Source organism: Engraulis encrasicolus, chromosome 1 (genome assembly GCF_034702125.1).
Source record: "Engraulis encrasicolus isolate BLACKSEA-1 chromosome 1, IST_EnEncr_1.0, whole genome shotgun sequence".
Classification (NCBI taxonomy): Eukaryota; Metazoa; Chordata; class Actinopteri; order Clupeiformes; family Engraulidae; genus Engraulis; species Engraulis encrasicolus.
The window spans coordinates 37,730,591-37,746,891 of NC_085857.1; the positions used below are offsets into that span (position 1 = coordinate 37,730,591).

The 16,301-nt window shown below is 42.4% G+C and overlaps 1 protein-coding gene across 1 annotated transcript in view; it reads right to left on the reverse strand.

The window, feature by feature from the left end:
- Window positions 1-3,314: 3,314 nt before the first annotated feature.
- The window catches only part of card14 (caspase recruitment domain family, member 14), a 40,586-nt gene continuing 27,599 nt past the window's right edge, over window positions 3,315-16,301 (reverse strand). The window contains exons 15-21 of the mRNA XM_063201623.1: window positions 14,458-14,698; window positions 12,851-12,914; window positions 9,619-9,736; window positions 8,290-8,454; window positions 7,036-7,157; window positions 5,974-6,089; window positions 3,315-5,666 (exon numbers count right to left, since the gene is read on the reverse strand). Of these exons, the coding sequence (XP_063057693.1) occupies window positions 5,462-5,666; window positions 5,974-6,089; window positions 7,036-7,157; window positions 8,290-8,454; window positions 9,619-9,736; window positions 12,851-12,914; window positions 14,458-14,698 (1,031 nt within the window). The 3' untranslated portion in view covers window positions 3,315-5,461. The remainder of the gene's footprint in view (window positions 5,667-5,973; window positions 6,090-7,035; window positions 7,158-8,289; window positions 8,455-9,618; window positions 9,737-12,850; window positions 12,915-14,457; window positions 14,699-16,301) is intronic.

Consider the following 16,301-nt stretch of genomic DNA (forward strand, 5'->3'; position numbering starts at 1 on the left):
GATTTTTCACAACACCCGGTTACAAAACGAGGCCGGCTACAAATCGAGGAAATAGGCCTACGGTAGCCTAATAACGGTCTGGCACACCCTCATGGCGCTGCTGCAGCGAATTGACATGGAGGAAACCTACAAAAAATATTATTATTTTAAATAATACAATGGTTCAGACGGTATCTGGTGGATACTGCCACTGTTTAAGGCCATTTAACTTGTTGAAATTTAGCCTATAGGTCTGGAAAGGTGTTACAATATTATAATCTGGCCTATTCTCTGCGGTGCTTAGTATGTCTGTAGAACGCGGCGACTCCCTCTATCTACGTCGGATTCTAAATGTTTGTTTAAAAGAAGCCGCCGTTATTTTTGACAGTTTTCTGAAAATGTTGTTTATGCAATAATTCGGTATTTTGACATATATCACATCTAAATTTATGTATTGAGGTTCTTAAAATGAGATTTAGTGGTGTTTAACCTGCAAGTTACACTTTAAAGCCTGTACCAACATTTTTAGGCATGTATCACAAGCTATTTTGACTACAGCTGACAAAATGAATATCTAAATCTGACTCGTAGAGGTCAGCGGCACCGGGCATGAGGACTGATGCCACAACATTGAGGGGAGGACCAGGCCAAACTCATCAATAGCTCACTGGGCAAATGTCCTGTATGTCTTATAGCCAATCCAGCCATGCACCTACTCCCTGGTGATGACGAACTGACAGAGAGTGAAAGAAAGCTTCTCTAAACATTACACACACACACACACACACACACACACACACACACACACACGCACACACTCACACACACGCACACACACACACACACTCACACACACACACACACACACACACACACACACACACACACACACACACACACACACACACACACACTCACACACACACACACACACAGTAGTCAGTAGTCATGCGCAGTCATGGACAACTAATCTAAAGGAAGATCTACTGAATCATTTACAAAGTAAACACACTACTGTTGGAGGTGTGGAGTTTGAACAAGTGAATGTGGTGGGCCTACTGCATTGTTGATAACATCTTCACATTGCTCTCAGTTTGTTTTTTCATCCATAATTTACGGTACACAGTAGTGAAACCTGCATTGATTTATATGTTTGTGTATTCCACTACATTTCCAAGTGTGGTTTAGAAGTCCTGACCTTACCCTGTCTTTTACATGATATCAGGGCTGGGGAACCTTTTTCATTCGAGGGGCTACTTCAAATTCCTCCTAGGCCGTAAAAGTCCTCCAAGGGCCATATTATGAACACAAACCAGGATATCCGCCAGCACTTTAGGCCTATATTGAAGGCATCCACCTTCAAAACAGACCCCACCTTTTCTAGGTCCCCTGAATATAACCTAATTGTATTGCAAATGTAATTTCTAAGATTAATTTTCAAAATATGTCGTATTTTATGTGAAGCGGATAACAATAAAATTATTTCGGGGGCCAACAACAACTTACTTGCAATTGCATAAAGGATGGACATTTCTCCTCCTACAGTTTTGGTAACAGGGCCAACCAGACAACTTTTGGTGAAATTTCAGTTTGGTGTAGAAAAAGACCATCTTACACGTCACGTTGACCCATTAGTGTGTGTTTGGTTAGTAAAGTTAACATCTGCTTGCCATTTTGGCTGGTGGTGAAAAAAAAGTTAATTTAGGATCCTGATAGTTAATGTAGACACTTGGTTGGTTGGTGTTTGGATCAGAGGCAGTGTCAGGGGTTTAGTGTACATCACATAAGTAATTATTTTGTTTATAGATCAACATAAACTAATGCCATTATCACAGTAAGACTGTTTTTTTTATTGTTATACGGTAACATTTCATGAACAGAAGTTTCAGAATACTTTTAGAAGCATACAGGTTAGGTCTTTTCTTTGAAAAGAAAATAGAATTCATTTCCCATAAATACATAGAAATACATTATAGAAAAAAAACAATACAAATCTTCAAATATCACTTGGAAAGCATAAAAACATGTACACACAAAACATGTACACACAAAAGCAAATACAATGTACCACAAAATATATACAATATTCTATATTATTATTTTTTGGCAATAGTTAGATGCAGTGATGGCAGTTTGCTGGTCACAATGAGAGCACTGCACTTGGTTCAGACATTCACTTGGAATTTATAGCCTATCTTATATACAATATGAAAATATTAATAAAATAATATTTCTTGACCAAAAATGTTGGCATCCCTTCTACAGACAAGCAACACAGGTTGAAGGCATTCAAGTAAAATACTATTAACATTACAACATTTTGAACAAAAAAATAGCCTATATTTTAAAAAATGTTAACAGCACCCCTTTCTACAGACTCACAGGCTTAAAAGGCACTCAACTAAAATATTAACATAATAGTATTTTGAACAAAAAAATGTTCAAAACTCCTTCACTTCAAAAGCATTCAGCCTCAACACGGGGGCGCTATGCCAGCTCCACACAATGTAACAATAACAATCTCACCCGGCCACATTGTCATGTTTCTGTTATCACTGGAGGAGAGTTTCCCCAATAACAAGGGAATGAACATCAACATGCAAGAACAACTCATCAGCCACAGTCATATTGTGGAAAATATCCCGTGGGCATGCAAAATAAAAAACACATTTCTCACCCTGCATGAGGAGGCACTTCATATCAACACCATCATGCCTTTATCATTAGTGTGAAAGAACAATGACTTGGCAATCCAGTTCCTGAGGTGATCGGAGCCAGCATGGCAGAGAGAGACAGAGAGAGAGAGAGAGAGAGAGAGAGAGAGAGAGAGAGAGAGAGAGAGAGAGAGAGACAGAGACAGAGACAGAGAGACAGAGACAGAGACAGAGACAGAGAGACAGAGAGACAGAGACAGAGAGACAGAATGTTTCCTTGCAAGGGCTTAGGTGACAGATAGGACAGAGGCAAGCACTCTAGTATGTCTGCATTCCAGACATGGCTGTCAACGATATCTCTATCCACCATGTCAAAAATGTAAGTGCCTTGTGAGTACTATTGGACAACCTTTTCATTTTTTGTCCCATTATAATGTAATGTGCAAACAATATAGCATACATAGTGTACAAGTACATACACTGTATATATATATCTATTGTATAATATAGTGTATATTCAGTTGTCATCAAATTCAAAGTACAAATTACCTTCAAAGTCGCTTCCATAGTAAATTCCACTAACTTCAACTTCACATTCACTTTTTGCAATACGATCTTCTGATTCCAGTAAAATAACAACCACATCCTCTCTAATGAAATTATATGCCGCTCTTCAGCAACCTTTTCAATTTTTGTCCCACTATGTACATTAATATATAAAATAATAATAAATGTAAATAAAACTAAAACTATAATAAAATAGATTCAGTTGTCATCAAGTCCAAAGTACTTGGCACCAATAGTAGCTTTAACTGTACTGTAAGTTCACATTCTCTCTTGAACAAGAGTATCTACCGAGACGTTATATGTTGCTCTGAATGGCAACACCCTTCTAATGGGAATGATAAATAACAGGGAAATATATACAAGACGGTAATTAGCGGTAGATAATTTAAGCCATAGCATAAAACAGTAAGAGCTCAGCGCATGAGGCTATACCATACGATCCATCATCATAATTATAGCCCATCATGATAATGCGAGCTAAGAGCATTGGGGCTCAGACTTGCAACAGACTAACATTTGTCTTTTGGTCCCACAGGGCGGTAAAGACATTATAATACCCGATATTTAATCATCATAATGGCATGCGGATGTCAACACTGTGGTCTTAAACCCCGTCGGTTCAGTGTTACCATACTTTTACATCATGATTCTTCTGACCTCCTTCAGACCACTTTTTACTGGTTGAATACATTGAATAGCACCATATGTGACCAGATAGAAAGTGAATTATTAATACAGTTATTACTGTTGTTGCTGTTGTTGTTGTTGGAGATGGTGGTGGTGTTCACTTGCGTGTAAACACTTGCATGTAAACGACCATTAGAATGTACTACTGGTTGACGTAAGCCTTGAGAGTCACTCCAAGTACAGTACGTAGGTTACCAGATGATCTGCTAATGTCCATGATCATGTGAGGATCCAGTCTCTTCATCCTCTGTTGATCCTGATCCAGTCAGAATCCCTAAAACCGGGCATACAATGCAAGACTTTTTAGGAATCGAGACGATTTTTGGCTCAATCAGAGGTCAACCGTGAGTAGGTTTGACCCAGACATTCTTCTGCTACTCCTCAGACACTCCGCCCTGGACCAGTTGGAGGCGTGAGGTCTCCCTCCAAGACTGATTATCATCGACTTTCAAATGTGTCACTAGGAGGGCACGGCCTGGCTACTCCCTCCAGCAGCTGTCGGGCTGCAGGCTGCGGTAGAGCATTACCAGATGCTGCACAGTCTGTTATGGGAGGGATCCAGAATGGGTCACCAGATTAACCCTTTGAGGAGCACCATCACAAATATGTGATTAGAATTTTGCCAAAATTTTGAGTTCTAATTATGATGTCATAAGGACTTTGCGAGACGTCTATAGGAGCTGTAGAGTGTTCCAGTAAAATTCTAGAAGAACCTCTAGAAATTCCTTACTCCTCAAAAGGTTTTAAAAGAGTTGATAACCAGAGTTCAGAAAGTCCTGCTGTCTTGATAAAGGGGATTGTGATCGGATAACTAGTCACTTGGGTCAAATCGCTATAAGTTAAGTAGCTTGCACCGGATCACCAGAGGGTCATTGCACCACCAGATGTTTGGTTAGCTTGATTATCAACGACTTTCAAACGATTAACGTTTCCCAAACGGCATGGTTTTCCCAAGGTTTGCTGCTGGTTGACTGGTGTCCGACAAAGTGGGTGGAGACTGAGTTCCCCGATTTTTGGAGATCAGAAACAATATTTACATCGCTCTTGGTCTGACTATGTTTGGTCGCCTTGTGCCACATCACCAGAGGTTGGGCTCGACCCAGACAATCTCCTGCTGCTCCTCAGCCGCTCCATCCTGGACAAGCTTGAGGAGTGAGATCTTCCTCCAGCAGCCGGGCTGCAGGCTGTGGTAGAGGCGACTCCCTTAATCTGGTCACCAGATTAAAAGACTGGATAACCAGAGTTCAGAAAGTCCTGCTGACTTGATAGAGGGGATTGTGACTGGATCACCAGGTAGCCTACTTGGGCAAAATCGCCAGAAGTTAAGTTAGCTTGCACCGGATCACCAGAGGTTAGGAAGTCCTGCTCACTGCACCAGCAGATGTTTGGTCGCCTTGGAGTGGTGGAACAATTGCACACAGGGCCCCAGGGCAAGACACTTATAGGGCCCCCCATACAGCTTGTCAAGTCACAATGGGGCCCCCACCACCAATATAGGAGGGCCCTGGGTCCCGGGGCAAATGCCCTGCCTGCTCGCCCCCCCTATAACTCTGCCCCTGTTGTCTTGTGCCACATCACCAGAGGTTGGGCTCCACCCATACGATCTTCTGCTGCTCCTCGGCCACGGCGTGCTGGACCAGCTCCAGGAGCGAGGTCTCCCTCCAGCAGTCGGGCTGCAGGCTGCGGTAGAGGCAGGGCAGCTTATCCAGTAGGGGCTCCTCCGCACGCGAGCTCTCCAGGAGCTGGGCCTCTGACAGGCTGTGCTGACGCAACCTGTGCCTGGAAAGGAGAGAGGAGAGGGAGAGAGATTAGATTAAATGATCCTTTATTGTCTCTACACTCACAGGTAACATCAGATCACCATAACAGACAGACTTAAGGACCACAAAGAACAAACAAACATATAAACAGGGTAACAGACAATCATTGTTAGTGTTACACACAATGGTTGTCTGTTACAGACAAGAGAGACAGGGAGAGAGGAAGGGAGGAAGGGAGGAAGGGAGGAAGGGAGGAAGGGAGGGAGGGAAGGGGGGGGAGAGAGTGTGTGTGTGTGAGAGAGAGAGGTGCCATAAAAGGCTCCTACTTGAGTCGGCAGGTGCTGCGCTCGTTGAAGGAGATGAAGATGATGATGGGGAAGATCTCAGCCCTGTGGAGCCGCCTCACACAGTCCAGACCCAGAGGCAGAACGCAGTGGGCCCCCTACAGCAATCACAATGCATTACAGTACACATTACATTACTTTACATTACAGTACATTACATTACATTACATTATAATACAGTACACAGTCCAGACCCAGAGGCAGAGCGCAGTGGGCACCCTAGAGAAATCACATTACATTACATTACAGTATATTACATTACATTACTGTATCTAGTCCAGACCCAGAGGAAGACCACAGTGGGCATCCTAGAGCAATCACATTATATTACATTACATTACATTACATTACATTACATTACAGTACAGTACCCAGTCCAGGCCCTAGGCAGAACACAGTGCCCCCCCTAGAACAAACAATCACAGTACATTACATCACATTACAGATTACAGTACATTACAGTGCCCAGTCCAGACCCAGAGGAAGAATGCAGTGGGCCCCCTACTACAGCAATCACGATACATTACATTACAGTATATTATATTACATGTGTGTGTGTGGTTATGTTTGCTTGTTCCTCCACACCCTCCTTGTGATCTTGTCACCAAACAGTTGAACAGGCTGCCAGGGTGGGGTTTGTTGCTACTTGTTGTACATGCTTTATTGTACATGTACTGCACGTACAGTACTTTCCAGCACTAGGTCTAGCATCTGCGCTTGTGTGTGTGTGTGTGTGTGTGTGTGTGTGTGTGTGTGTGTGTGTGTGTGTGTGTGTGTGTGTGTGTGTGTGTGTGTGTGTGTGTGTGTGTGTGTGTGTGTGTGTGTGTGCGCGCGCATGTGTGCATGCCTGTGTGTGTGTGTGTGTGTGTGTGTGCGCGCGCATGTGTGCATGCCTGTGTGTATGTGTGTGTGTGTGTGTGTGTGTGTGTGTGTGTGTGTGTGTGTGTGTGTGTGTGTGTGTGTGTGTGTGTGTGTGTGTGTGTGTGTGTGTGTGTGTGTGTGTGTGCGTGCGTGCGTGTGTGTGTGCGTGTGTGTTTTCCTCACCCTTCTCATGATCTTCTCCACGCCCTGTAGGGTGTAGCAGTGGTTGGTGCTGGGATGGCCACACTCCTCCAGGACCTCTCCCTTCTGGACTCGCACCGCATGCTCACTAGCACTCAGACTCTCTGAAGCGGAGAGAGAGAGAGAGAGAGAGAGAGAGAGAGGGAGAGAGAGAGAGAGAGAGAGAGAGAGAGAGAGAGAGAGAGAGAGAGAGATGTGTAACATGAGAGATGAAGGATAAGGTGATAGCAAGAAAAAGTACGAGTGGCAAAAAATACATGTCTAATAGGTACATAATAAAATCCTGCAAGGGACAATGTCAAAAAAAGTGTATGTTTTATTGAAGAATTTCTTCACCAAAGCTCTGTAACGTAAATCACCTTTTAAAAAACATTGACCTCTCAGTGAAGAGAACATGACCCGTTTTACAATCCTCAATTTGAAGTTTAAGGCATGATAAAAGCTGATTTGAACGCACAGATGAACAGACGCCAGGGTTCAGCCCAAGGAAAATTCCATGACAATATATTGTTACTGTTGCCGTAAAAAAAACAATCATTAATACAATGAGTAAAAATGACATTTACGAGACTGTGATTTTAACAATGGGCCCTGACAGTAAATGGACGACTTGCTGCCAAGAACTGTGAAAATGACAACCATGATGATGTGGGCATTGGTGTCAGGTTATACAGTTAGAGAAGCTGACAGGAGGGAGAAAGGTATCAATTGTGACGGGCCCAGGGCGAGAGGGGGCCCAGAATTGGGCCCTCATAACATTGTATGTTTTGGTTGGGGTGGGGCTTTCAGGTTACTTTGTCCTGGGCCCACACTGTAAAACATTGCAAGTCAGTTAAACGTAAAAAGGTAAGTTGCCCTGCTGCCTTAAGTTTGAACGTTCAGCTCAAGACTTAATTCAACGTGAGGCTTTCTTTTTTAATATATATATATTTTTTTTTTTCAACTTTATTTAGACAGGACAGTGAAGAGTGGGATAGGAAATGAGCGGGAGAGAGAGAGAGGGGGAGGATCGGGAATGACCCGGGTCAAGAATCAAACCCAGGTCGCCCACGTAGCATTCCAAAGCTATGGCTGGGCCAACTCTAGGCTTTCTCAAGGTGAGTTAACTTACAACCTTAGGCAGCAGGTCAACTTGCCTTATAACATTTAACTGGCTTACAATGTTTTACAGTGCAGCGAAAACTGTCAGTTACTGCCCTGTATAAAGTTAGAGTAAAATGTTACTGGGCCACATACCTGGCTCGCACAAGTGATAACCCTCCATCTCCGCCAGACGCTTGTGGAGGACGCGGCCGAGGACTGTGGGTAGCAGGAGGACCGGGCGGCAGACGGGCGGGTAGTGAGGCGTGACCAGAGTGTAAGGCATGAGGGTGACACAGCTCCTGGGGGTGCTGCCATCACCTGGCGGGAAACAGAATTACAACAAAAACAGGTTATTGTCAGGTTCTCATTGGCTGAATACAGAACTAATGTTAGTTACGAACATACTGTATTAGCTATGAATTACTGTTTAAGGTAAAAGCCATTTATGCAACATATGGAAATTAAATCAAGTCATTTACCAGTCTTTCAATACATTTTTAAATCTGATTCACTTTTTTCCTAAAGCCTGAATTTTAAAAGCTGATTACAGGGGCAGCCGTGGCCTAGTGGTTAGAGAGTTGGCCTTTCAATCTAGGGTTGCAGGTTCAACTGTAAGTCGCTTTAAATAAAATGAAAGCGTCAGCTAAGTGCAATGTAATGTAATGTAATATTCCACATCCTACCTCTCCTGTTAGTAATACAGGATAATTCACTAATTAATGAACTGCCTTCCTGAAGAACGCTTACGTATTACTATCAGCTGATTTAGATTTAGCAAGACTCGCCATTTTTTTTAGAGATATGTTCTCATGGCTTTTTGGGGCAGACACATTTCCGACAGACACAGTGAGGAGAGACAGGAAGTGCATGTGAAGAGAGATTGGGGTAGGATTGGGAAATAACCCAGGCCGGATTTAAATCTGGGTACCCCTCAGCATGCAAGCCCATGTGTGGTAGGGGGCTTAGAGTAGAGTAGAGTAGAGTAGAGTATCGTTTATTGATCCCAGGGGGAAATTAAGGTGTCAAGTAGCATACACACATAAATAAAGACATTGCCCACAAGACATAACACACATAATTACACATAAAATAATCATATATAGCTTACTGTTGCATACATTTTGCCAAGGCATCTCTCTCTCTCTCACACACACACACACACACACACACACACACACACACACACACACACACACACACACACACACACACACACACACACACACACACACACACACACACACACACACACACACACACACACCAAAATATAAAGTGTAAAGTGTCCACTTAGCAAGCTGCAACCCCACCCCCCTTTTTTTATTAGTATTGTGAGCATTGTGATCATGAAGCTACAGGGCAATAGAGGTACAAATAAAGTGAACATAATCACACTGTAAATCTCTCTTGTAAAGTAATATGATGTCTGTGCCTGTGCTGAGGTCAGTGTTTAAAATGGTGTCTGGACTGGACTGGACTCACTGGTGCCCGTAGTCTCCTCGGGGCCGTCCCTCTTCACGCTGACCCAGAGAGGGTTGCGTGGCTGTCGGCCCGTACTGACGATACGCATGGCCTTCTGCTTCCCCTGGACACGCTCCACCTGTTCATAGGGAGACATACAGTAGGTGAGTTTAGGCTGGGAGTGGGGCAGCAGTGGCCTAGTGACTGGCAGGTCCATTGAGCTGGCGACCCGAGGGCCACAAGCAGCCCTGATGTGTCTCAGACTTGGCCCAGAGATGGCCAACATGAGGCCCTGGTTCCCCCCCCAGCAGTAGCAATATACAATGCAATTTTGATACTGCAGTACAACACATGCTACTCTTGTGAAGTTTTAAGATTAGAGCATATATGTTTTAACCCTCCTGTTATCCTTGGGGTCTATTTGACCCCATTCAATGTTTAACGTCTGAAAAATACATGAAGTACATCATTATTTTGCTTCATCTTTGATGACTTTTCCTAAATATATGGGGTCAATGTGAAAAAAGTGAAATTTCCACAAAAATGTTTTCCCTAAGTGCTGTACACGTTTTGGTTACATCTGTGTTCCTTGGGGTCAATTTGACCCCAAATTATTTTAAGTGTATTAAACATAAATGGAACATCCATATTTTGCTAATACATGTTCCAATATGTCTAGATTATGTTAAATACATGAATATAAGTTATTTAGAACAGAACATTGTGCTTTATTTAGGGCTCTGATAAATCGAGCAATCTGCGTTAGCTCTGGCAGACCACATAGTCAACGCGCCCTTTTGCCTATTGGCTGACGCCGACCCAACCCATACAACTCTCCACTAATCAGCTGCGCTTTGGTTAATCAGCTGCAGCTCGCAATTGGATGCTGACATATGCCACGCTTTATTTAAACTACCGAATTTGTTTTCCTGTCATTGCTTTTTGCTGCTTGTTTTGCTCCCACCACCTCCCCTGCTCCACCAGACTAATCGTTGTCAAACAATGTCATGTTGTTGTTGCTTGCTCTGTTCTAGGGGGTATTTTGCCTTTCCAGCTAAATGGAAGGCACACCACCTGAGGATGCTGCTGTTCCCTGTATTGGCTTCCATGGAGCTCATGGAGAAGCCGGGGAACTTCCTCCGAACAGAGCCATACCCCCAAACACAAATGTATGCATTCAGAAATAAAGCTTCTGAAATTTATCTCTGTTTCCCGTCTCATTTTTTACTAGAGTGGATCTGACAGAACTAACAATATGTATGATGTGGACAAGGGCCAAAGCTAATTCAAGGCAACTTTTGGGCAGTTGTTGCATTTTCGCCTAGTCATGGATTAGGTTTTTTGGTGTGTGGGCTGTGTGTGGGGGTGCTAGGACTTATCTTATAAAACTTTTGAAAAGTGGGTGTACCACGTATTAGTGATGTTGAAAATGTGCGGCTTTGAAATGTGGCCCAATTGAAATTCCAATTGAAGAGCCCTGGCCTAATGGTTAGGGAGGTGGTTAAGATTAGACAGTTGCAGATTCAAATCCCACCCTTAGCTCTCCCTACACCTCCATCCATGGCCGAAGTGCCCTTAAGCAAAGCAGGTAACCTCACATTTCTCAAAGGACTGTGAATAATACCCTGTAAATAATTGTAAGTTGTTTTGGATAAACGTGTCAGCTAATCGTGATGTAATGTAATGAGTAATGAATTGTCCATGTGTTTTTGTTTTCAGTTTGAATACACTCATGTTGTTCACGTTCATGCTGTACGTATATGAGATGGTCTATTGTGCTGCACTGTAGCAAATGGCAAGTAGCTTTTAAATGAGAGGGATTTTGGATTTCAAAAAGTGCAACCACCTGCCGTATAAAAACTTGTCAAGTTGTTTTTTTGTCTTCTTTTCTTTTGACAACATGAAAAAAATGCTTTATGTTCAAGGAATCGCCATGTGCTTTTCTCTACTTCTCTTTTGACTAAATACAAAATGCTTAATGTTCAGGGAAATACCATGTGCTTTCCCTTTTTTCTACATATCTGCAATTTCCAGATAAGACACCGGGAAGTACAGAAAGTAAACATGGTGTGTGTGCCTTCCCTTGCTACGTACCTCACTATTTTATCTGGTCAGAAGCAAACTATTTATCATTAACCAACCTGACAAACCACATTCTGACAGGTTTACGTCTCTGTTTTTGGTTCATGAACTGACTGAGGAGATACCCGTGAATGTGACGCAACATTGTGTAAAGTTTGGCTAAGACTGAGCAACAGCTTCACTGTGTGTGTACTGTGTGAGCTAACCGGCAGTGCTAGACAATATACAGTACCAGGTTCAGAACGGAAAAGTTCTAGCACATAACACATGTCACTGAACCACCGACTGAATGCACTTAAAGGTGCACTGTGTAGGATGGTGGCAAGAGTAGGTATTGCAACTACGCTCCTCACTGTAATGGCGCTCCGCTGTCTACAGCCATATATGATCTTTTCATGAATATTTACTAAATAATGAACTAATATTTACTAGTATGACCAAAGTACAGTTAGCTTTGCTGCTTAAAATGACTATTTCTGGAAATTCAAAATGGCAGACAATGGAGAAGATCCCCCTTTTCATGTATGAAAAGTGCAAATTTCTTAGGACTTGATAATTACCATTTTGGTGAAAATAAGGTTATAACAGAGGCTCTGTGCTTAAAAGGTTAAGAGCCTACAATAGACAGAAGCTCCATCTCTTAGTTCAAGTTCAAGTTCAGTCATAGAGTATGCACTGGTCTGCGCGATAAACCCAAAGGACTTCTTGAGTTACATATAGGCAGAGAGAATAGCCTGATGGGCTTTCATGATCTTTAACAGAATAGATTGATCATGACAGTGTTCACACTTTTGCAAGATATGTAAGGAAAGTCATCGCATGAAAATATTCTGCTTACTTGCCAGTAATAGTCTTTTCTTGAGTGAATTAACACCTCCGCACAGAGCCCATGTTATAACCTTACCGTCACCAAAATTGTAATGGCCATGTCTCAATCTGTTACTTAAGCCTCTCAGTAATGTCAAAGTTGTTATGGTGTAGTGTAGCTGAGTATTTTCAGCAAATAGTGAATTGGCCCGTCGGCGACCCCATCTGCACTAAGAGGCTACGCTATGCTAGTCTAGCTTTTTTGACATTTAAAATATAAATCATTACACTGAAAATAAGGTTCAGCAAGTCTGTGGTAATGTTTCTTTAGATATTTGAAAATAAAACAGATCTGTGGTCTTACCTTCTTGTGCGCTCTGTGCTGGAAGGTCAAGTCTTCAATCGAACGAATCAGCAAACGCTGAGCTCTGAAGGACGCAGGAAATTAAATAACGATTAGCTACAGTATTATAAATCCTCACCAGGAAAATCAGTTACTGTACCATCGAATGCTTTTCACCCTCTACTTGATCCATACAAGGACACGGAATATTATTGTCCAAGCTAAATGGTGTGGGGTAGTTTTAGGTATTTGCCTGACTTAACCGTGAAGGATTTACTGTAGAATTAATTTGTCTTCATTCAAATCTGCTTCTTTGCAAGAGAATTCACAATTTGGTTTTCATTGGAGTTTTCATTCTCAGTCCCATAAAAAACTTAAAGGGACACTGTGCAGGAAATGGTCAAAAAAGGTTCTGCAACTATGCTGCTCAATTGAAACTGTGTCGCCTGTTGCCACATTTGACCTTTCATGATAGTTTACTAAGTAATAAACCAATATTTTCTAGTATGGCACAAGTACAGTCATTTTTGCAGCTAAAAATGGCTATTTCTTGAAATTCAAAATGGCGGACCATGGAGAAGATCCCACTTTTCATGTATGAAAAGTGCAATTTTTCCAGTCATAATGAATACATAGAATTTCATGGTGATGGTAAATATTCATGAAAAAGGTAACATTAGTGAATGGGTAGCATGAATTATTGAAATAAACAACTAAAAATCTCACACAGTGTCCCTTTAAAGTGCACATATTGATATTATTCGCCAAAGAGGCAGAGACAGACAGACAGACCAGATATGGAACCCCATTCATATGGCGAGAGTGAGGTTACAAACCAAAACTTTTCAATATGGTTGACAAATATAAGGTCACACGAGTGAGGTTACACTAAGGACACTTCTGGAAATACTCAAACCCACTTGCACTGACCACCTTCCCCTACAGGGGGCATGTAAGTCCTAGCATGGTGGTACTATCTCCCTTATATGTACATATGTACAGTAGATAAGATTTCGAGCACTCTAGAGACATTTATGGTGACTTATGATGACTTTTTCTTCTTCTTCTTCTTCTTCTTCTTCTTCTTCTTCTTCTTCTTATTCTTATTATTATTATTATTATTATTATTATCAGGGAAGCTGACAGGGAGAACCAAGGGGTCAGTTGTTCCTGGCCCAGAATTGGGTTCTCATTACATTGCATGTATTGGACGAGGGGGTCCTTTTAGATGGCTTTGTCCTGGGCCCAGCCAAAGCTGTCAGCGGCCCTGGTTATTATTATTAATAATACTGTTTACTCAGCCTCATAAACCAGCCTAAATGTGAGATTAAATGTGTAATTTAGTCTGGCCCCGATGAATGACGCATCGGAAGATTGTTGATGGAAACAGCCGTTGTTTTTCAAACTGTGTCTGTGCCTATCGGCCAACGCTTTGTCGTCACTCCCTCATAACCCTGCCCGCTTTGCATCCAAAGATTCAAAACAACTCAAAACAAGTGTCCTGCAATGTGATTAGTTTGGCAGATTCAGGGCATTGGAGCATTGAGCGAGGCTAGACCCACTCACAGGCAAGAATAATTTTGGGCCGCTGGCGGCTGGGGCTAGTGTACTAGGCTAGTATCCTCTACCTGTAGTAGTTGGGCACGCTGCCACCCTTGAGGTCCAGCAGTTGGCATGAGTGCACCAGGCTTGCCCACCAGCTGCCCTCGCTGCCGTGGCAGGTGTTGGTGACGTGCAGGATGTCGTTGCACTTGATGGACAGCGCTCCAGGAGTGGTACCTGCCGCCACCGCCATGTTGACACGCACGTAGAAGGAGTCGCCCGAGCTGACCACGCCCTCCTTCAGCTGCAGCAGGAGGCTGTCATAGGCTGGCAGCCGGAGGAGGAAGAGGAGGAGAGGAGGAAGCAAAAGTATATCTGTTATTACACTGTAAAACATTGCAAGCCAGTTACACGTAAGAAGGTAAGTTGCCCTGCTGCCTTAAGGTTGTTATTTAACTCAACTCAAGGTTTAACTCAACTCAAGGCTTTCTCAAGCTGAGATAACTTACAAACTCAAGGCACCAGGGCAACTTAGTTTATTTCATCAAAAGAAGAGTAGGTAGAGCACTGCTAGCATCCTCAAAAACAACTGGTGCTCTTGGAGGGTGCAAAGTTCAACAAAAAAGGAGGAAAGAAATCCTTGATCCAGGCACTTCAGTTCCTCCTTTTTTTTTAGTTTATTTTATGTCGAGCTTTCTGCAATGTTTTATGAGAGTGAGTAGTGGGTGCTGATAAAACCAGAGACGTTCGAAAGGGAACCTTGGAAATCTTTTATAAAACTGTTGCTGATTTCAATAGACTGTGGTGTATCCAGAGAGTTTCGGTTAATGCAAATGGACTTCAAAGTATTATCAGCCTAACAGTATAATAAATACATTTACTATTCCGTATATTTCATATAATTCGTAATCATGTGAGCCAGGATGTGAGCCATATTTTTCTCCTACCCCTGTATTTGCTTTCTAAAACAAATAGTTGTCTGATTGATAAGTATCTCGTTTCCAAAAAAGCAGGTTTAGTCAGTTACACAGGCATATGACAGTTCTAGGACTATGTTTCACTAAGAAGGCAAAGCCCAGAAGAATAGAAGAGCTCTATTACAGCAGCATGTTCATGACTCACTGTCTGTCCACCTGTCTCTTTATATATTATGAGGACTCACCCCCATCATGCCTCAAATGACAAATCTGAGGTCACAAATACGCCATTCACTTGCAGACAAGACTGGGCAATCACCACTCAAAATAATTGCATAGGCACAGGTTGTTCAGAATGAAATTCAGCAATAGGCACTGCCCTGTGTGATTTGTGAGGGGCTGATTCACCATAAAATGCTTAGAAAATGATCTCTCCTCTTGAAACAATATTGAGTAATCACTAAACCAAGTCATTATGGAACGTGTCAGTGTATGTGGTGGCAGTTTGAATGAAACTGAGAAATAAAACCAAAACTGTGGCTGCTGGGAGCCAGTCTGATGTTCTGATGGGCCTTGAGCAAATGCTGCCAGGGCCCCTGAAACTTCCATAGTCACATTTTCAAAGGTCCTGAAACTTCACTATAAAACACGATATAGATATATCTGGCCAAGACGTTTGAAGTCTGCATAAACAAACTACAAAGGCAGGGTGCAGTAACTACACCAACATTGAAACGAGAGGAAAAGGCCTTCAAAGTATGGGTATTAGTTTGGATTAGGGGTCGACCGATACAGGTTTTTTTAATGGCCGATGCGATACCGATTTTTTTTTCCATCACCCTTGGCCGATACCAGATTTCCGATACCCGATATTTGGGGGCGATATGGGTTAAGAAAAAGGTTAAAAAACGTCAAATATTCCAGGTCTCAAGTTAAAAATAAACATTCCTTTAACATTATCAAATTGAGGTAGACATTGTAACATTTAAACACCCACTCTAACAATCAAGTAA